This window comes from Dendrobates tinctorius, unplaced genomic scaffold (genome assembly GCF_039654945.1).
Source record: "Dendrobates tinctorius isolate UK_male_01 unplaced genomic scaffold, ASM3965494v1 ptg000259l, whole genome shotgun sequence".
Taxonomy (NCBI): domain Eukaryota; kingdom Metazoa; phylum Chordata; class Amphibia; order Anura; family Dendrobatidae; genus Dendrobates; species Dendrobates tinctorius.
The window spans coordinates 4,673,191-4,693,743 of NW_027361926.1; the positions used below are offsets into that span (position 1 = coordinate 4,673,191).

Here is a 20,553-nt window from a genome sequence, read left to right on the forward strand (position 1 = left end):
GCGTCCATCGCGCGTTGGATTACCTCAGTAATCTCGGATGCCTACCAAGCTGAAGGCGCCAGCCCGCCAGATTCTTTAAAAGCCCACTCTACGAGGGCGGTATCGGCCTCATGGGCCGAGCGGGCGGGGGCGTCAGTTGATCAGATCTGTCGAGCGGCAACCTGGGCTAGTCTTAATACATTCTGCAAACACTACAAACTAGATGTGTTAGCTGGTCAACAAACCGCATTTGGGAGAAAAGTTCTCCAGGCGGTAATCCCACCCTGAGGAGGTGCTTTGGTACTCTCCATGGTGCTGTCAGGTGGACGTCCTGGAAAATAGGTATTAGACCTACCGGTAATGATGTTTCCAGGAGTACATTCTGACAGCACGGGTAGTTCCCTCCCGGTTGTGTTATACTGCAATGTATTATGTCATATGCTGTAATATGATCGTTTCATTAAACCGTTTCTAGTATCATCCACCTTGTGGTACTTGTCAAATCACTGAGGGAAAGGGGGTGGGACATGGCCTTTTAACCTCTCGTGTGCTTTCCTGTCCCTGTAAGGAGGAGGCGGACGTCCTCCATGGTGCTGTCAGGATGGACTCCTGGAAACATCATTACCGGTAGGTCTAATACCTATTTTTGTGTGTTTCCATCCTTTTGTGTTTAGTAAACTCTCGCGCGCTCCATGTTTGTGTCTCAGGTGTGGAATGACGCAGCGTCTCAGATCTTCTACTCTCTGGGCATCGGTTTCGGGGGGCTACTCTCCATGGCCTCGTACAACAAGTTTGATAACAATGTGATCAGGTGAGGTTGCACTCCTACCCCGCCGCGGGGGGCGAAGGTGGAACCCCAACCCTCTATAGTAGTCTGGCCTGCTTATGTAGAAAGTGCTCATAATGGGTGTTGGGCTAAACATGGCGACCAACCACATTAGAGATAGGTCCAGACCTGTATTGTGAGGTATATTACCTCTGTATATAGTGTATATAGCACTGTATGCCTGTGTGCAACGTCGGCTCCATTCACATTGGGCTGTTATGTCTCGCAGGGACACGCTGGTGATCGCCATCGGGAATTGCTGCACCAGCTTCTTTGCAGGATTCGCCATTTTTTCGGTGCTGGGTCACATGGCCTGGAAGAAGAAGGTTCCAGTTGGGGAAGTGGCGGACTCAGGTCCGTAATAGGGGGGTCCTCGGTATTTATCAATTGGTGACCTCAACATAGTTCTCCATCTAACAGGCCACATAATCCTCCATTTTCCCCCACCAGGTCCGGGCCTGGCATTTGTCGCTTACCCAGAAGCCTTAGCTCTGCTGCCGGGCTCCATCTTCTGGTCCATCCTGTTTTTCCTGATGCTCTTCACTCTGGGAGTGGACACTTTGGTAAGTCACCCCCCCCCGAGATGTACACCCGACCCCTGAGATGAGTGGCAGCTCCGGCCTGGTGTCTCAGGAGGGACTGTTGGGGGGGATCCATGAGTTCATCATCTGTTGCTCTTCTCATCAGTTTGGAAACATGGAGGGGATTACGACCGCCGTCCTGGACGAGTTCCCGTCTCTACGCGAGTGGAAGCGCAAGATTCTGTTTCTGGCTGGACTCTGCTTCTTCTTCTATCTGATGGGGCTCCTGCTTGTTACTGATGTAAGACCCCTTAATACTGTCACCCCCAGGTCTGACACCCCCACAGTATCAGCAACCCAAAGCGTGAAGAATATTTAATGATCGACCTGCTGCAACTGTCTGACATCAGATCCCAACTAGTGAGACCCCTCCAATACTAAGACTCCCCACCCCCGATACTAACTATTGCCATTTATTGCCACCTTCCAATACGGAGATCGCCCAAGAGTGCCACCTTCCATAATTACCCTATTCCATGTCTAAGACCCCCTACAATAGTGATGTGATATGGGGAGATGACCCCGAAATCAACACCTCCCAATATTAACACCTGTGAGATCTGGAAGAAGCAGTGGAAAGGTGTATAATGATGACGCCTTAAAACATAAACGGATGAGGTATTGATGAGTGGGTGGTCTCCAGTAGAGAGAATCGGGGGGCAGCGCATCATACTGAGGTGTTATCTCTCCACAGGGCGGCATTTACTGGTTCACCCTCATAGACTCCTACAGCACAAGCTTCGGCCTCATCATCATCACCCTTTTCATGTGTCTCGGGATCGCCTTCTTCTACGGTAAGTTTCACAGGGCCCACAGCAGCACAGAGTATTAAAGAGTAAACGTGCTGCTATTATGGAAGCAAGGAAGAAGACTAGAAATCTAGTGCCGCCTATTGGAAGTAGCGATCCTAAAGGTCAATGTCGACCCTTTAACCAGCCTTGTTACATGACTTAGGATAAAAGCCAAAACCAGAATCTCAATTTGCAGACACGGTGTTTCAGGGTACTGCCCCTCATCAGTGCAAAGTGTGAGATCTGTTTTGACATCTTGGATCAGGTGTCTGACCCTGATCCAAGGGGTAACGTTCCTCCTTTTGGAGACTGACATGTCAAGGTATTATGAAAACAACAGACTGAGGGTTATATTGCTGGTCCACAAATATAGAGCTCAGCCAAGAAAGTAAGTGGTAATAATGGGGAAATCGTTGCTCACAGCGTCCTCCCAGCCTGGCCAGTGCCCTTCTCCTCCTCCCCCTCCAGACTTTACTCTGTCTACTTTTGTCTTCCAGTCCAGTGTGTGTCATCCTCTGCTTGTTGTCCTGATTCCTGTGACTCCTGACAACCTCTCCCGATGACTCCTGAGTCCTGATTACTCCGGACAGCTCATCACAACGATGCCTTCTTCTTACGATTCCTCCTCCCTCCAATGACTGCTTTCAACTGCCAATGACTCCTCCGTTGATAACTTCACCCACTCCCGACAAGGACTCCTCCTGATGATGACTCCTCTCAACTACTCCTGACTCCTCATGTCTCCACTTTTCCTACTCCTGACTACTCAATTTTCCTTTACCTCTTGACTTCTACCTCTCCTGACTCCTCACTTCTCGTTCATTTCTTTCTACTCCTCACTTCACTTTTCCTCCTGACCTCTCCCTTCTCCTCCTCTTGACCCTTTACTTCTCCTCCTACTCGCTCCTCACTTCTTATCCTTCTCCTCCTTCTGAATCCTCACTTATTTTCCTCCTCCTCTTCCTTACTCCTCACTTCTCTTCTCCTCCTCCTCAATCCTAAGTCCTCCTGACTATTCACTTCTCCTACTGACTTCTAACTTCTCTTCCTCTTGATTCCTCACCTCTTCTTATTCTCCTCCTGACCTTTTTTCTTCGCCTTCTGACTCCTCACTACTTCTTCTTCTTCTTCTTCTTCTTCTCCTTCTCCTTCTCCTCCTCCTCCTCCTCCTCCTTCTCCTCCTCCTTCTTCTTCTCCTCCTCCTTCTCCTCCTCCTTCTCCTCCTCCTCCTCACTAGTCACCCCCTCCTTCTCACTAGTCACTCCCTCCTCCTCCTCCTTCTCACTAGTCACTCCCTCCTCCTCCTCACTAGTCACCCCCTCCTCTTCCTCCTCCTCCTCACTAGTCACCTCCTCCTCCTCACTAGTCACCCCTCCTCCTCCTCACTAGTCACCCCTCCTCCTCCTCCTCACTAGTCACCTCCCTCGTCCTCCTCACTATTCACCTCCTCCTCCTCCTCACTATTCACCCCCTCCTCCTCCTCACTAGTCACCTCCCCCTCCTCCTCACTAGTCACCCTCTCCTCCTCCCTTCTTCTCATCGCGGCTCCTCACTTCTCCTCCTCCTGACTAGTCACCCCCTCCTCCTCCTCACTAGTCACCCCCTCCTCCTCCTCACTAGTCACCCCCTCCTCCTCCTCACTAGTCACTCCCTCCTCCTCCTCACTAGTCACCTCCTTCTCCTCCTCACTAGTCACCCCCTCCTCCTCCTCCTCACTAGTCATTTCCTCCTCCTCACTAGTCACCCCCTCCTCCTCCCTTCTTCTCCTCCTCCTGACTAGTCACCCCCTCCTCCTCACTTCTTCTCCTCGCGGCTTCTCACTTCTTCTCCTCCTCCTCCTGACTAGTCACCCCCTCCTCCTCCCTTCTTCTCCTCGCGGCTCCTCACTTCTCCTCCTGACTAGTCACCCCCTCCTCCTCACTTCTTCTCCTCGCGGCTTCTCACTTCTTCTCCTCCTCCTCCTCCTGACTAGTCACCCCCTCCTCCTCCCTTCTTCTCTTTGCGGCTCCTCACTTCTCCTCCTCCTTCTCCTCCTGACTAGTCACCCCCTCCTCCTCTCTTCTTCTCCTTGCGGCTCCTCACTTCTCCTATTTCTGACTCTTCAGTTTTCTAGTTCCTCTTCCTCCTCCTGACTCATATTCTCCTCTTCACTTCTCCTCCTCCTTCTTCTCTTCTTCCTGGCAGCAGCTTATCTCTGTTGAAAACAAATGATCGGACATGCTGACATTGTACATGTCTGATCCTGTTTTCCCTGACACTTTAGATGTGCCATCCGTCAAGTCGACAGAACTCAGAATCCGAGTTCACGTTTCACCATCTGAGTCAATGAAAGAAAGTACAGAGGTGTCCGAGCCGAGCCGACGAGCTCATTATGGGAACTGTTCAACAATCTGAGGTTGTGCTCTGCGGCCTCCATCCCTGCGGCCTCCACCCCTGCGGTGTTGCTTTTTATATAGTGGATGAAGCTGGGCCTCCCGCAGTGTTTCAGGAGAGGAAGGCTGTGAATTCTCGGACCTCGGCCGCTGATTGACATTTACTGAAATGTTCTTTTACATTTTTTTCAGGTGTGAACCAGTTCTGCCAGGATATTATAGACATGATCTGCAGATGCCCCCCATGGTGCTCCAAGCTCCTCCTGTACTTCAAGGCATGCTGGGTCTTCTGCACCCCCGTCCTGCTGCTGGTGAGTGGCCTTTATTTGGGGCTCTGCGCTGTATACACTGATCTTGATGCATGGCTCTGCGCCCTGTATACGGCGTCCTCTGAACGTGGCCCTGCACTGTGTATACACTGTCCTATGCACGTGGCTCTGTGCCCTGTATATGGCGTCATCTGCACGTGGCCTTGAACCCTGTATATAGGGTCTGCTCCACATGGCCCTGCGCCTTGTATAAGCTGATTTCCATACATCCTCTGCATGTGGCCCTGCATACAGTGTCCTCTGCAGTTGGCTCTGCGCCATGTATACGGCGTCCTGCAGGTGGCTCTACGCCATGTATACGGTGTCATGCACGTGGCCTTGAACCCTGTATATAGGGTCCTCTCCACATGGCCCTGCGCCTTGTATAAGCTGATTTCCATACATCCTCTGCATGTGGCCCTGCATACAGTGTCCTCTGCAGGTGGCTCTGCGCCATGTATACGGCGTCCTGCAGGTGGCTCTACGCCATGTATACGGTGTCCTGCACGTGGCCTTGAACCCTGTATATAGGGTCCGCTCCACATGGCCCTGCGCCTTGTATAAGCTGATTTCCATACATCCTCTGCATGTGGCCCTGTATACGGCGTCTTGCACGTGGCTCTGCGCCCTGTATACGGCGTCTTGCACGTGGCTCTGCGCCATGTATATGGCGTCCTGCACGTGGCTCTGCGCCCTGTATACGGCGTCCTGCACGTGGCTCTGCGCCCTGTATACGGCGTACTTCACGTGGCTCTGCGCCCTGTATACGGCGTCCTGCACGTGGCTCTGCGCCCTGTATACGGCGTCCTGCACGTGGCTCTGCGCCCTGTATACGGCGTCCTGCACGTGGCTCTGCGCCCTGTATACGGCGTCCTGCACGTGGCTCTGCGCCCTGTATACGGCGTCCTGCACGTGGCTCTGCGCCCTGTATACGGCGTCCTGCACGTGGCTCTGCGCCCTGTATACGGCGTCCTGCACGTTGCTCTGCGCCCTGTATACGGCGTCCTGCACGTGGCTCTGCGCCCTGTATATGGCGTCCTGCACGTGGCTCTGCGCCCTGTATACGGCGTCCTGCACGTGGCTCTGCGCCCTGTATACGGCGTCCTGCACGTGGCTCTGCGCTCTGTATATGGCGTCCTCTGCACATGGCTCTGTGCCCTGTATACGGCATCATATGCACGTGGCCCTGCGCCTTGTGCTGCCCTCTGCTGGTGATGTGGAATACAGGTGTCACAATGACTACCCTCTAGTGGTCACACTGAACCCTGCCTGCACTTTTCTGTTACTTGTTTTTCTTCTTTGCAGTTTATTCTTTTCTACATCTTCATGGAAATGTACAACACCCCCCTCCACTACGGTCACTATGAGTACCCCCGCTGGGGCAAGGCTCTGGGGGTCTGCATGGGGACATTGTGCTGTATCCAGATTCCCATCTGGGCCGGAGTCGCCATCTTCCAGCAGTCGGGGACGCTTGTCGATGTGAGTAATCATGGTGATGTGCAGAAATGTTCCTATTCTGCAACCCTCCCCGATTGACAATGTGTCCTGATCCTGTGCCCCCACCCCACCCCACACACACGAATGTCTGTACTCCCATAACCCGTTCCCCAAATGTTAGTGTGTCCTCGTCCTACACCGACCACATGTGTCAATGTCCCAACGTCTCTCAGGTGCAAGGGTGTCCTGCTTGTCCTTTTCTCCTCACCTCTCCCCTGTGTTGTCGTGTCCCTGTCCTGCCCCATCTCCACCCATGTGATCGTGTCCTCGTCCCGCTGCCTCTCCACTAGTGTTGTGTCCTCGTCTTGCTGCCTCTCCACCCGTGTGGTCATGTCCCCGTCGCCTCACCTAGCGTTGTGTCCCCATCCCGCCGCCTCTCCCCGTGTTGTGTCCCTGTCCCGCCGCCTCTTCCCTGCATTGTATCCTTGTCCTGTCGCGTGCTCATCCTGTCACTTTTCCGGAGTTGATTGTCATTCAATATTTTTCCTCGTTACAGAGATTTAAGAATTCCCTTCGGCCGCTGAACTCCTGGCGCACCTCCAGCGGGCAGCGGGATCAGACTCATGAAATCATTGATGTTCCCTACACCGTGAATTTGACTAACCAGGACTTCAGTGACCTTGTGTGGCAGAATGGGGGCAGCAGCGAGGCCTGAGGTGTTTGCGGACTATAAACACCTGGCTTCTCTCTCAGGCCTCAATGATGCTGCCATCTTGGGATGGATGCTCGCTGGGTACGAGCCGTCTATTCTGTGCCAGGAGGTGTTATGTTTACATCCCCTGTATGGCGGCCGGTACCGTCAGCTCTGGATAACGATCCCTCAGCGGGAACCATCCTCTACAGGCCTTGTCATACAAGGGACTTCTCTAGCTAAGACACTACTGGTTATAGGGTCACACCTTGCCAAAACTATTGGGGGGCTCTGAGTATGGCGGCTGCAGTCTCTAGCGTCTTCCCTTCTCGCTGAGGATGGAGTCAGTGACAGGAGCCAGAATGCATGTTTGGGTGATTGGAGCAATTATTGAATATAGTTATAAACAGGAACCTGGGGCCCCAGCTAGGGGGCCACACAGAATCCGTCATAAGTCCTCACGGGAAAGGTCTGATATTCTACTGATGAGACGCAGCTGGAGAATGGGGGAGTGCTCACCTGAGGAATACGCCCAATATCTGCTGCCCGACACGGCCATGCGTTTATCAATCAGCCACTTGGATCTAATGAGTCTGTAGCGGGGGGAGGAGTCTGCATCTGTATCTGTGAGGGAAGAGTCCGGCGTGGGCAGAATCTGAGGCGGTGAGGGAAGAGTCCGGGGGGGCCGGGTCTGCGGCGGTGAGGGAAGAGTCCGGCGGGGGCCGGGTCTGCAGTGGTGAGGGAAGAGTCCGGCGGAGCCCGAGTCTGCAGTAGTGAGGGAGGAGTCCGGCGGGGGGCCGAGTCGGCAGCGATGAGGGAAGAGGCCGGCGGGGGCCGGGTCTGCAGCGGTGAGGGAAGAGTCCGGCGGGGGGCCGAGTCTGCAGCGGTGAGGGAAGAGTCCGGCGGGGGGCCGAGTCTGCAGCGGTGAGGGAAGAGTCCGGCGGGGGGCCGAGTCTGCAGCGGTGAGGGAAGAGTCCGGCGGGGGGCCGAGTCTGCAGCGGTGAGGGAAGAGTCCGGCGGGGGGCCGAGTCTGCAGCGATGAGGGAAGAGTCCTCACCAGAGAACATCGGACTTCTCCATGATCCAGCACGGCAGTGTCTTCCTGGGAATTGCACTTCATAGACCTGAGGTCAGAATCAGCGCGGTGTTGGACCTTAGACCGGGGGGGGGGGGGGTACTGAAGGGACCTGTAGATTTGGGGGTCACAACATTTGTGATACTTTTGACTGTTCTGATTGTGTAAACAGGAATTAACGATTTGTATTAAAATATATAAAAGAGTAATTTTGGAAGCAGCAGGTGCAGCGGGCACACGTACCATACAGCCCACCCCAGACTGGCAGCGCTGCGTCGTCAGCCAAGGAATGTGATCATGAGACCCCCATCAACCTGGAGTTTTTATTGAGTTTTGCTGCTAATATTCAGTGCCACTGTCCACACGGATGATTCCCGTTGCCGCCATCGCTCGCGCTCTCACCTGCATTTTTTTTTTATTTGAATAGAACAAAAATAACATTCTGGTCCCTGAGCCCCGTGATGTTTGGTGGATGCGGCCGTCTGTCTGGGCTCGTATTTTGGTGTTCTGGTCCCTGAGCCCCGTGATGTTTGATGGATGCGGCCATCTGTCGGGGCTCGTGTTTTGGTGTTCTGGTCCCTGAGCCCCGTGATGTTTGGTGGATGCGGCCATCTGTCGGGGCTCGTGTTTTGGTGTTCTGGTCCCTGAGCCCCGTGATGTTTGGTGGATGCGGCCGTCTGTCTGGGCTCGTATTTTTGTGTTCTGGTCCCTGAGCCCCGTGATGTTTGGTGGATGCGGCCGTCTGTCGGGGCTCGTGTTTTGGTCCCTGAGCCCCGTGATGTTTGGTGGATGCGGCCGTCTGTCGGGGCTCGTGTTTTGGTGTTCTGGTCCCTGAGCCCCGTGATGTTTGGTGGATGCGGCTGTCTGTCGGGGCTCGTGATTTGGGCCCCGAGATCAAAGATGGTTTTTCATACCATTTTGGCTGGGTATGATGTATTGATCGCTTTTTATTGCATCTTCTGATAAATTAATTCTTGGTAAATCGGGAGAATTAATTTTATATTTTGAGGGATCGGACATTTATGGACCGACATTTCTTTATTTTTAATGGTGTAACAAGGGGACAATTTACCTTTTGTTATATTTTTTCACTATCTTTCACGGTCTCCTCTGAACAGCAGCCAGAAACTGGAGCTCACGTGAGTGCCGCCATGGCAGGCACAAAGTTAGTCGGCAGCCCCAGGGGCTGTGATAACCTATCGGCACCCGGCCATCACATGGTGAGTGCATGGAATGACGTCCCCCAGACCAGCACCGATGATGGATGAATATTGCAGTCATCATCTGTTGGGAAAGAGGTGGGGTCTGAGGCCGCATTAAAGGCAGGGGGCCGATAGAGGCCATAACTGTACATCATAGGTCAGTAAGGGGTTAAACAACATTGGATTTCCAGTCTCCAACTCCTAAGAGCTCTGCTTCCTGTCATGCCTGTATTATAAACACAATCCTCATGTTAACTTCATATTTCTCTATACCGATACATTGTAACAAAGCCTCAGCTGCGAGGAAAGTGTTGTCTGCACAGATACAGTGGCTTGTGAAAGAAGCTCCCCGACAACCTGGAATTTGCATCAGGTCATGTAAAGACCATGCCTACAATTGTGAACATTTGGTTTTCTTTTTATTGTGAAGCAATCATCAAATGGGACAAAACTGAAAACTTCAGCGTGCATAACTATTCACCCTCTACAGTCAGTACTTGGTAGAGCCTCCTTTTGTGGCAATTACAGCTGCAGGTTGCTTTGGATAAGTCTCTGAGCTTTCCACACTTTGCCAGAGATTTTTGCTCATTTCTCCAGGCAAAACTGCTCCAGCTCCTTCAGGTTAGATGTTTCTTCTGGTGATCCGCGATCTTCACATCTGACCACAGATTCCCAATTGGGTTAATGTCCGGGCTTTGACTCGGCCGCTCCAGAACATTCACACATCTCCCCTTACACCACTCGAGTGTTGCTTTAGCAGTAAGATTTGGGTCATTGTCTTGTTGGAAGGTGAATCTCCGTCCCAGTCTCAAGTTAGTGACAGACAGAAACAGGTTTTGCTCAAGGATATCCCTATATTTCGCACCATCCATCTTTCCCCCTTCTTGACTCAGACCATTTTCCCTGTCGCCAAAAAACATCCCCACAGCATGATGCTGCCACCACGTTTCACTGTGTGAATGGTGTTCTTGGGGTGATGAGATGTGTATGGTGCCAGACATAGCGTTTACCTTGGTGGCCAAAACTTCAATTTTGGTCTCCTCTGCTCACAGCAGCCTTTTCCGTACATTTGGGGAGTCTTCCACGTGTATTTTGGAAAGCTCAAACAATCCTTACATTTTTCCATACGTAAAGGCTTTTTCTGCCCACTCTTCCATAAAGGCCCACTCTATGGAGTGTACGGCTTATTGTGGTCATATGGACAGATACTCCAGTCTCTGCCTGGGAACTCTGACGCTCATTCAGGGTTACCTATGGTCTCGGTGCTGCCTCTCTGATTAATGCCCAGGCTAAGAGGTTTGGTGGGCACCCTCTCTCTTGGCAGGTTTGTTGTGGTACCATGTTCTTTCCATGTGATGATATTTCGGTTTCGGATGAGAGATTTGTTATATCCCAACACTGACTTGTTTTTCTCAACAACTTTGTCCCTGACTTTTGTTTGGAGATCTCCTTGGTCCCCGTGGTGGTGTTTGGAGATCTCCTTGGTCCTCGTGGTGGTGTTTGGAGATCTCCTTGGTCCTCGTGGTGGTGTTTGGAGATCTCCTTGGTCCTCGTGGTGGTGTTTGGAGATCTCCTTGGTCCTCGTGGTGGTGTTTGGAGATCTCCTTGGTCCTCGTGGTGGTGTTTGGAGATCTCCTTGGTCCTCGTGGTGGTGTTTGGTTAGTGGTGCTGCAGCCTCTGTGGCCTTTCAGAGAAGGTGGTGAAGTGTATATCCTGACAGACGTGGCACGTTGCACACAGGGAACGTCCTGTCACCAGGAACTTAAGGGGTGAATACATATGCACACACCAATGTTTAGTTATTTCATCCCATAAATTTAATTTGTGCCGATATTTTTCTGACTTCACCAACTTAAGGCTATTTAGTGCTGATGTGTCACACACATCTGACTACAAAAATACTTACACAGGTTGTAATGTAAAAAGCCAAGGGGGTGAATACTTTCACAAGCCACTGTCCATTGTACCAACCCTTCACCTGTGAGGAGATTGTAGTCTGCACTGACACACTGTACCGACCCCTCAGCTGTGGGATCAGGACGCACTTTCTTCAGATCACGATGCGACCACAGCGGTTAATAAATAGCATTTTCTTGGTTTTATTGTTGTGGCTTTCGGCATGCCCGACTGCAGCAAAGAATACAGAAAGAAATAAAACATCAGACAAACGTCCCACAGCGCCCTCCACAGGTAGAAATCTGCAATGCCCTCGTCAGGGATTTCGGATTTTTTTAAATTTTTGGTGGCAAAGGGAGAAAAGATTCCCAGAAGCCATGCATAGCGAAGCAGGGAGCGGCCGTAACTGTAGGGGCGAAGTAACGAGGATGAGCTGCCTGCGCCCCGGCCCCCAGCAGTGAGTGTACGTGCACGGCCTGCTCTGGGGGGCTCACATGGGGAAGCGTCCAGTCCTGGCTCCCGCCTCGCCGCCTCCCACCCCCGCCGTGTCCTGCGCTCTGAGGACCAGACCGAGCGTCTATTTCTTTGGCTTCTTAAAGATATTGAGCGACAGCTTCTTCTTGCCAGAGTTGGGGTCGTTGTCCTCACCCGTGGAGCCGCCGTCCTCCTCGCCAGGGCTCTTCTTGGCGGCCAGCTGTGGGATCCGTGTGCTCTTGGTGTGGTTGTACCTGGCCTCCGATCCAGGGGACGGCGTGTCAGCGTCAGTGGAGCTCGGACTGTGGGATCGGGAAGAGTCGGACTGGTGGGATCCCGTGCCCACCAGGCTGATCTCTCCTAAGCTGCAGGATTTCTCATCCAGCTTCTGCTCCGGTTGGGGGCTGTCAGAAAGTCTCTGCAGGGCCCCCCCGACACTGGACAGTTCCAGCTGACGGTTTCCACCATTGGGGGTTTGACTACTGGACGGCAGCTCCTCCAAGGCTCGCTGACACACAGAGGATTTGGAGCTGGGGATCTTACCGAGCCGTGGATCCCCCAGATACGGGATGGATGATTCCGAATCCGAACGACTCAGGTCCCTAAGAAATAAGCAGAGATAAAACCATTAGTGAGAGCTGGGGGAGTCATCACAGGGGAGGGGCCACACCACCCCATCATACAGAGCAGAGGCGGGACCACACCGCCCCATCACACAGAGCAGGGTAGGGACAGGACAACCCCATCGTACAGAGCGGGGGTGGGACCACACCACCCTATCACAGAGCGGGGGTGGGACCACACCACCCCATCATACAGAGCAGAGGCGAGACCACACCACCCCATCATACAGAGCAGAGGCGAGACCACACCGCCCCATCACACAGAGCAGGGTAGGGACAGGACAACCCCATCGTACAGAGCGGGGGTGGGACCACACCACCCTATCACAGAGCGGGGGTGGGACCACACCACCCCATCATACAGAGCAGAGGCGAGACCACACCACCCCATCACACAGAGCAGGGGAGGGACAGCACCACCCCATCGTACAGAGCGGGGGTGGGACCACACCACCCTATCACAGAGCGGGGGTGGGACCACACCGCCCCATCACACAGCGGGGGTGGGACCACACCGCTCCATCACACAGAGCGGGAGAGAGACCACACCGCCCCATCACACAGAGCGGGAGAGAGACCACACCGCCCCATCACACAGAGCAGGGGAGGGACAGCACCATCCCATCATACACAGCGGGGGTGGGACCACACCACCCCATCACAGAGCGGGGGAGGGACCACACTGCCCCGTCATACAGGGCAAAGGAGGGACCACACCTCCCCATTATACAGAGCAGAAGAGGGACCACACCACCCCATCACAGCGGGGGAGGGACCACACCACCTCATCATACAGAGGAGGGACCACGCCACCATCATACAGAGTGGGGGAGGAGCCGCCCACCACAGAGCAGGGGAGACCACACTACCCCCATCACAGAGCGAGGGGCGGGACCACACCACATCATACAGAGCGGGGGAGGGGCCACACCACCCATCATATAGAGCAGGGGAGGGACAGCACCACCCCATCACACAGAGCAGGGGTGGGACCAAACCACCCCATCACACAGCAGGGGTGGGACCACACCGCCCCATCACACAGAGCAGGGGAGGGACCACACCGCCCCATCACACAGAGCGGGGGAGGGACCACACCGCCCCATCACACAGAGCGGGGGAGGGACCACACCGCCCCATCACACAGAGCGGGGGAGGGACCACACCGCCCCATCACACAGAGCGGGGGAGGGACCACACCGCCCCATCACACAGAGCGGGGGAGGGACCACACCGCCCCATCACACAGAGCGGGGGAGGGACCACACCGCCCCATCACACAGAGCGGGGGAGGGACCACACCGCCCCATCACACAGAGCGGGGGTGGGACCACACCACCCCATCATACAGAGCAGAGGCGGGACCACACCGCCCCATCACACAGAGCAGGGGAGGGACAGCACCAGCCCATCACACAGAGCAGGGTAGGGACAGGACCACCCCATCGTACAGAGCAGGGTAGGGACAGGACCACCCCATCGTACAGAGCGGGGGTGGGACCACACCACCCTATCACAGAGCGGGGGTGGGACCACACCGCCCCATCACACAGAGCGGGGGTGGGACCACACCGCTCCATCACACAGAGCGGGAGAGAGACCACACCGCCCCATCACACAGAGCGGGAGAGAGACCACACCGCCCCATCACACAGAGCGGGAGAGAGACCACACCGCCCCATCACACAGAGCGGGAGAGAGACCACACCGCCCCATCACACAGAGCAGGGGAGGGACAGCACCATCCCATCATACACAGCGGGGGTGGGACCACACCACCCCATCACAGAGCGGGGGAGGGACCACACCGCCCCGTCATACAGGGCAAAGGAGGGACCACACCTCCCCATTATACAGAGCAGAAGAGGGACCACACCACCCCATCACAGCGGGGGAGGGACCACACCACCTCATCATACAGAGGAGGGACCACGCCACCATCATACAGAGTGGGGGAGGAGCCGCCCACCACAGAGCAGGGGAGAGACCACACTACCCCCATCACAGAGCGAGGGGCGGGACCACACCACATCATACAGAGCGGGGGAGGGGCCACACCACCCATCATATAGAGCAGGGGAGGGACAGCACCACCCCATCACACAGAGCAGGGGTGGGACCACACCACCCCATCATATAGAGCAGGGGAGGGCCACATCATACAGAGCAGGGGAGGGACCACACCACCCCATCACAGAGCAGGGGAGGGACAGCACCACCCCATCACAGAGCAGGGGAGGGACAGCACCACCCCATCACACAGAGCAGGGGTGGGACCGCACCACCCTATCACACAGCAGGGGTGGGACCACACCGCCCCATCACACAGAGCGGGGGAGGGACCACACCGCCCCATCACACAGAGCGGGGGAGGGACCACACCGCCCCATCACACAGAGCGGGGGAGGGACCACACCGCCCCATCACACAGAGCGGGGGAGGGACCACACCGCCCCATCACACAGAGCGGGGGAGGGACCACACCGCCCCATCACACAGAGCGGGGGAGGGACCACACCGCCCCATCACACAGAGCGGGGGAGGGACCACACCGCCCCATCACACAGAGCGGGGGACCACACCGCCCCATCACACAGAGCGGGGGAGGGACCACACCGCCCCATCACACAGAGCAGGAGAGGGGCCACACCGCCCCATCACACAGAGCGGGGGAGGGACCACACCGCCCCATCACACAGAGCGGGGGAGGGACCACACCGCCCCATCACACAGAGCGGGGGAGGGACCACACCGCCCCATCACACAGAGCGGGGGAGGGACCACACCGCCCCATCACACAGAGCGGGGGAGGGACCACACCGCCCCATCACACAGAGCAGGAGAGGGGCCACACCGCCAGATCATACAGGGGAGGAACCACACCACCATCATACAGAGTGGGGGAGGAGCCGCCCACCACACCATACAGAGCAGGGGAGGGGCCACCCACCACACCATTCATATTATGTACACACAGTGGGGGAGCCCTTAAAACCACAATATATAGGATGACACTATGGTAAATACAGGTTAGGGGGGCGCAAAGTGACAGGACCATGGGGGGGTGAGAGGTCAATCAGCATGTAACATGTAAGGTTCAGTCCCCCAGGGGCCCCTGGGATGTGGTCACTAGCGGTGGTGGAGCAAGGCGGCAGCTAGTCTTCAGCTTCGTTATGTAAGTGCAGAATGTGGGCGCGGCGCCAGGGTCTGCGCTCCGGGAGCAGCTCTTCCCCGCCGTTTGCTCTCAGTGTCATCGGACAGGATTGGGAAGGATTTTACAAATTGCTGTGAATCATCTGCGACTTGTGACTATGTATAGTAAGGAACCTGCAGGTGACCGCGGCGACCTGCAGTAATCAGAGCCGCCGTCTGCATCGCCTTCTATGTACTAAAATCTCAAAAACGCTAAGAGCTCTGGATGGTGGAGCATGGACCCCGCGTACGACATCCACAGACCACCATGATCACCTGACATTAACCCCTCAGATGCTGGAGCAGAAGAATCACTACAGATTACATACACAGCCAGACGAGGGCACAGGATAAGACAGTATACTCGAGTCACCTCCAGCGCTGCACTCAGCATTCTGCTGCTACATCGCGTCTTATCCTCCAGCCACCACCAGAGCTGCAGTGTTACATCGTGTCTTATCCTCCAGTCACCTCCAGAGCTGCACTCAGCATTCTGCTGCTACATCGCGTCTTATCCTCCAGCCACCACCAGAGCTGCAGTGTTACATCGTGTCTTATCCTCCAGTCACCTCCAGAGCTGCACTCAGCATTCTGCTGCTACATCGCGTCTTATCCTCCAGCCACCACCAGAGCTGCAGTGTTACATCGTGTCATCCTCCAGTCACCTCCAGAGCTGCAGTCACTATTCTACTGTTACATCATGTCTTATCCTCCAGAGCTGCAGTCACTATTCTACTGTTATATTGTGTCTAATCATGTAATAGCAGAATACTGACAGCTGCTCTGGAGGTGACTGGAGTTCGAGACCTGATGTCTTAGCTGCTGCTCAGGGCGGGCCTCTGGTTTCTGGCAGTGACGGTCATCGAGAGGGGGGCACACACTTATTGGACCGATTTGAGGGGAGAAATTTTCACAGTGGGAGGAAACTCGTGACATCTGAGGTCACTAATTGCTGATGTTTGTGTCAGTACATCAAGGATTAATTCCAGCTTCAATAACGAGGGGTGAACTCCATGCAGTGGTTAGTCGGCACAGCGGTCAGTGATAGCACCGCACGGCGGTCAGTGATCGCACAGCACACCGGTCAGTGATTGGCACGCTCATGCAACTCTACCCAACGCTAGGAGAGCGGCAGGGGATCCCAGAGGTGAGGTCCGGCGGGGGCAGGTCAGGTAGAGAGTCCATCTGCAGGTAGTAGGTGGTGGAGTGGTGGTAGTAGATGGGCAGGGAGTGCGGTCCGGGTGGAGGTGGGGCACACGTGGAGCTGCTGGAGGGGTAATGCTCCGAGCTGAACGACTGCCCATGAGAGAGGCTGCGCATACGGTGCAGCGACACTTTGCTGGGCCGGTAGTGGACGGGGGGGCTGGCCTCAGACTGGCCGACCACAAGACCTTCTACCAACCTCTGTGATCCCATGGTGGAGTGAGGAGAGTCCGTGTGCCGATGCCGGAGCGAGGGCGCTGCGGAGAGAAGAGATGGAACAATGTCAGCTCTGCCATGACCCGAGACCCCCGGCCCTCCAAGTACACCATGACTTTCCCAGCATGCACAGCAGTGGAGTGACCATGCCGCCATATGCGAAGCTATGGCGCGACAAACAGGATTAGAGTGTGGCAGCCCCATGTAAGCAGAGTGTGGACAAAAGACGCCTCCTCGGGGCCGGGACAGTACTGAGTGCTTTGGATGATGGGAGAGACGCAGATTGTGAGCTCCGGGGTCAGGGATGATGGGAGTAGTGATACACTGTGTGATAGGAGATTAGATTGTGAGCTCTGGGGTCAGGGATGATGGGAGTAGTGATACACTGTGTGATAGGAGATTAGATTGTGAGCTCCGGGGATGATGGGAGTAGTGATACGCTGTGTGATAGGAGATTAGATTGTGAGCTCCGGGGTCAGGGATGATGGGAGTAGTGATACACTGTGTGATAGGAGATTAGATTGTGAGCTCCGGGGATGATGGGAGTAGTGATACACTGTGTGATAGGAGATTAGATTGTGAGCTCCGGGGATGATGGGAGTAGTGATACGCTGTGTGATAGGAGATTAGATTGTGAGCTCCGGGGATGATGGGAGTAGTGATACACTGTGTGATAGGACATTAGATTGTGAGCTCCGGGGATGATGGGAGTAGTGATACACTGTGTGATAGGAGATTAGATTGTGAGCTCCGGGGATGATGGGAGTAGTGATACGCTGTGTGATAGGAGATTAGATTGTGAGCTCCGGGGATGATGGGAGTAGTGATACGCTGTGTGATAGGAGATTAGATTGTGAGCTCCGGGGATGATGAGAGTAGTAATACACTGTGTGATAGGAGATTAGATTGTGAGCTCCGGGGATGATGGGAGTAGTGATACACTGTGTGATAGGAGATTAGATTGTGAGCTCCGGGGATGATGGGAGTAGTGATACACTGTGTGATAGGACATTAGATTGTGAGCTCCGGGGATGATGGGAGTAGTGATACACTGTGTGATAGGAGATTAGATTGTGAGCTCCGGGGATGATGGGAGTAGTGATACGCTGTGTGATAGGAGATTAGATTGTGAGCTCCGGGGATGATGGGAGTAGTGATACGCTGTGTGATAGGAGATTAGATTGTGAGCTCCGGGGATGATGAGAGTAGTAATACACTGTGTGATAGGAGATTAGATTGTGAGCTCCGGGGATGATGAGAGTAGTAATACACTGTGTGATAGGAGATTAGATTGTGAGCTCTGGGGTCAGGGATGATGGGAGTAGTGATACACTGTGTGATAGGAGATTAGATTGTGAGCTCTGGGGTCGGGGATGATGGGAGTAGTGATACACTGTGTGATAGGAGATTAGATTGTGAGCTCCGGGGATGATGAGAGTAGTAATACACTGTGTGATAGGAGATTAGATTGTGAGCTCTGGGGTCAGGGATGATGGGAGTAGTGATACACTGTGTGATAGGAGATTAGATTGTGAGCTCTGGGGTCGGGGATGATGGGAGTAGTGATACACTGTGTGATAGGAGATTAGATTGTGAGCTCCGGGGATGATGAGAGTAGTGATACACTGTGTGATAGGAGATTAGATTGTGAGCTCTGGGGTCAGGGATGATGGGAGTAGTGATACACTGTGTGATAGGAGATTAGATTGTGAGCTCTGGGGTCGGGGATGATGGGAGTAGTGATACACTGTGTGATAGGAGATTAGATTGTGAGCTCCGGGGATGATGGGAGTAGTGATACACTGTGTGATAGGAGATTAGATTGTGAGCTCTGGGGTCAGGGATGATGGGAGTAGTGATACACTGTGTGATAGGAGATTAGATTGTGAGCTCCGGGGATGATGAGAGTAGTGATACACTGTGTGATAGGAGATTAGATTGTGAGCTCTGGGGTCAGGGATGATGGGAGTAGTGATACACTGTGTGATAGGAGATTAGATTGTGAGCTCCGGGGTCAGGGATGATGGGAGTAGTGATACACTGTGTGATAGGAGATTAGATTGTGAGCTCCGGGGATGATGGGAGTAGTGATACACTGTGTGATAGGAGATTAGATTGTGAGCTCCGGGGTCAGGGATGATGGGAGTAGTGATACACTGTGTGATAGGAGATTAGATTGTGAGCTCTGGGGTCAGGGATGATGGGAGTAGTGATACGCTGTGTGATAGGAGATTAGATTGTGAGCTCTGGGGTCGGGGATGATGGGAGTAGTGATACACTGTGTGATAGGAGATTAGATTGTGAGCTCCGGGGATGATGGGAGTAGTGATACACTGTGTGATAGGAGATTAGATTGTGAGCTCCGGGGTCAGGGATGATGGGAGTAGTGATACACTGTGTGATAGGAGATTAGATTGTGAGCTCCGGGGTCAGGGATGATGGGAGTAGTGATACACTGTGTGATAGGAGATTAGATTGTGAGCTCTGGGGTCAGGGATGATGGGAGTAGTGATACACTGTGTGATAGATTAGATTGTGAGCTCTGGGGTCAGGGATGATGGGAGTAGTGATACACTGTGTGATAGGAGATTAGATTGTGAGCTCCGGGGTCGGGGATGATGGGAGTAGTGATACACTGTGTGATGGGAGATTAGATTGTGAGCTCTGGGGTCAGGGATGATGGGAGTAGTGATACACTGTGTGATAGGAGATTAGATTGTGAGCTCTGGGGTCAGGGATGATGGGAGTAGTGATACACCGTGTGATAGGAGATTAGATTGTGAGCTCTGGGGTCGGGGATGATGGGAGTAGTGATACACTGTGTGATGGGAGATTAGATTGTGAGCTCTGGGGTCAGGGATGATGGGAGTAGTGATACACTGTGTGATAGGAGATTAGATTGTGAGCTCCGGGGTCAGGGATGATGGGAGTAGTGATACACTGTGTGATAGGAGATTAGATTGTGAGCTCCGGGGTCAGGGATGATGGGAGTAGTGATACACTGTGTGATAGGAGATTAGATTGTGAGCTCTGGGGTCAGGGATGATGGGAGTAGTGATACACTGTGTGATAGGAGATTAGATTGTGAGCTCCGGGGTCGGTGATGATGGGAGTAGTGATACACTGTGTGATAGGAGATTAGATTGTGAGCTCCGAGGTCAGGGATGATGGGAGTAGTGATACACTGTGTGATAGGAGATTAGATTGTGAGCTCTGGGGTCAGGGATGATGGGAGTAGTGATACACTGTGTGATAGGAGATTAGATTGTGAGCTCCGGGGATGATGAGAGTAGTGATACACTGTGTGATAGGAGATTAGATTGTGAGCTCCGGGGATGATGAGAGTAGTAATACACTGTGTGATAGGAGATTAGATTGTGAGCTCCGGGGTCGGGGATGATGGGAGTAGTGATACACTGTGTGATAGATTAGATTGTGAGCTCTGGGGTCAGGGATGATGGGAGTAGTGATACGCTGTGTGATAGGAGATTAGATTGTGAGCTCTGGGGTCGGGGATGATGGGAGTAGTGATACGCTGTGTGATAGGAGATTAGATTGTGAGCTCTGGGGTCAGGGATGATGGGAGTAGTGATACACTGTGTGATAGGAGATTAGATTGTGAGCTCCGGGGATGATGGGAGTAGTGATACACTGTGTGATAGGAGATTAGATTGTGAGCTCTGGGGT

At 53.9% G+C, this 20,553-nt stretch overlaps 2 protein-coding genes across 5 annotated transcripts in view; one reads left to right on the forward strand and one right to left on the reverse strand.

Annotated features, from left to right (window-relative positions):
- The window catches only part of LOC141069356 (sodium-dependent proline transporter-like), a 64,714-nt gene extending 56,445 nt beyond the window's left edge, over positions 1-8,269 (forward strand). For 2 of the 3 annotated variants that reach the window (XM_073558833.1, XM_073558834.1), the window contains 8 exons: positions 687-790; positions 1,035-1,159; positions 1,256-1,368; positions 1,493-1,627; positions 2,081-2,180; positions 4,742-4,860; positions 6,163-6,336; positions 6,851-8,269. In XM_073558833.1, the coding sequence (XP_073414934.1) occupies positions 687-790; positions 1,035-1,159; positions 1,256-1,368; positions 1,493-1,627; positions 2,081-2,180; positions 4,742-4,860; positions 6,163-6,336; positions 6,851-7,009 (1,029 nt within the window). In that variant the 3' untranslated portion in view covers positions 7,010-8,269. Of the gene's footprint in view, positions 1-686; positions 791-1,034; positions 1,160-1,255; positions 1,369-1,492; positions 1,628-2,080; positions 2,181-2,674; positions 4,613-4,741; positions 4,861-6,162; positions 6,337-6,850 lie in introns of those variants that run through there. The other variant, XM_073558835.1, reaches the window with a different exon arrangement.
- A 3,068-nt stretch (positions 8,270-11,337) lies between these two features.
- STIM1 (stromal interaction molecule 1) overlaps positions 11,338-20,553 on the reverse strand; it is a 54,169-nt gene continuing 44,953 nt past the window's right edge. For both annotated transcript variants that reach the window (XM_073558836.1, XM_073558837.1), the window contains 2 exons: positions 16,850-16,907; positions 11,338-12,234 (listed from right to left, as the gene is read on the reverse strand). In XM_073558836.1, the coding sequence (XP_073414937.1) occupies positions 11,736-12,234; positions 16,850-16,907 (557 nt within the window). In that variant the 3' untranslated portion in view covers positions 11,338-11,735. The remainder of the gene's footprint in view (positions 12,235-16,849; positions 16,908-20,553) is intronic.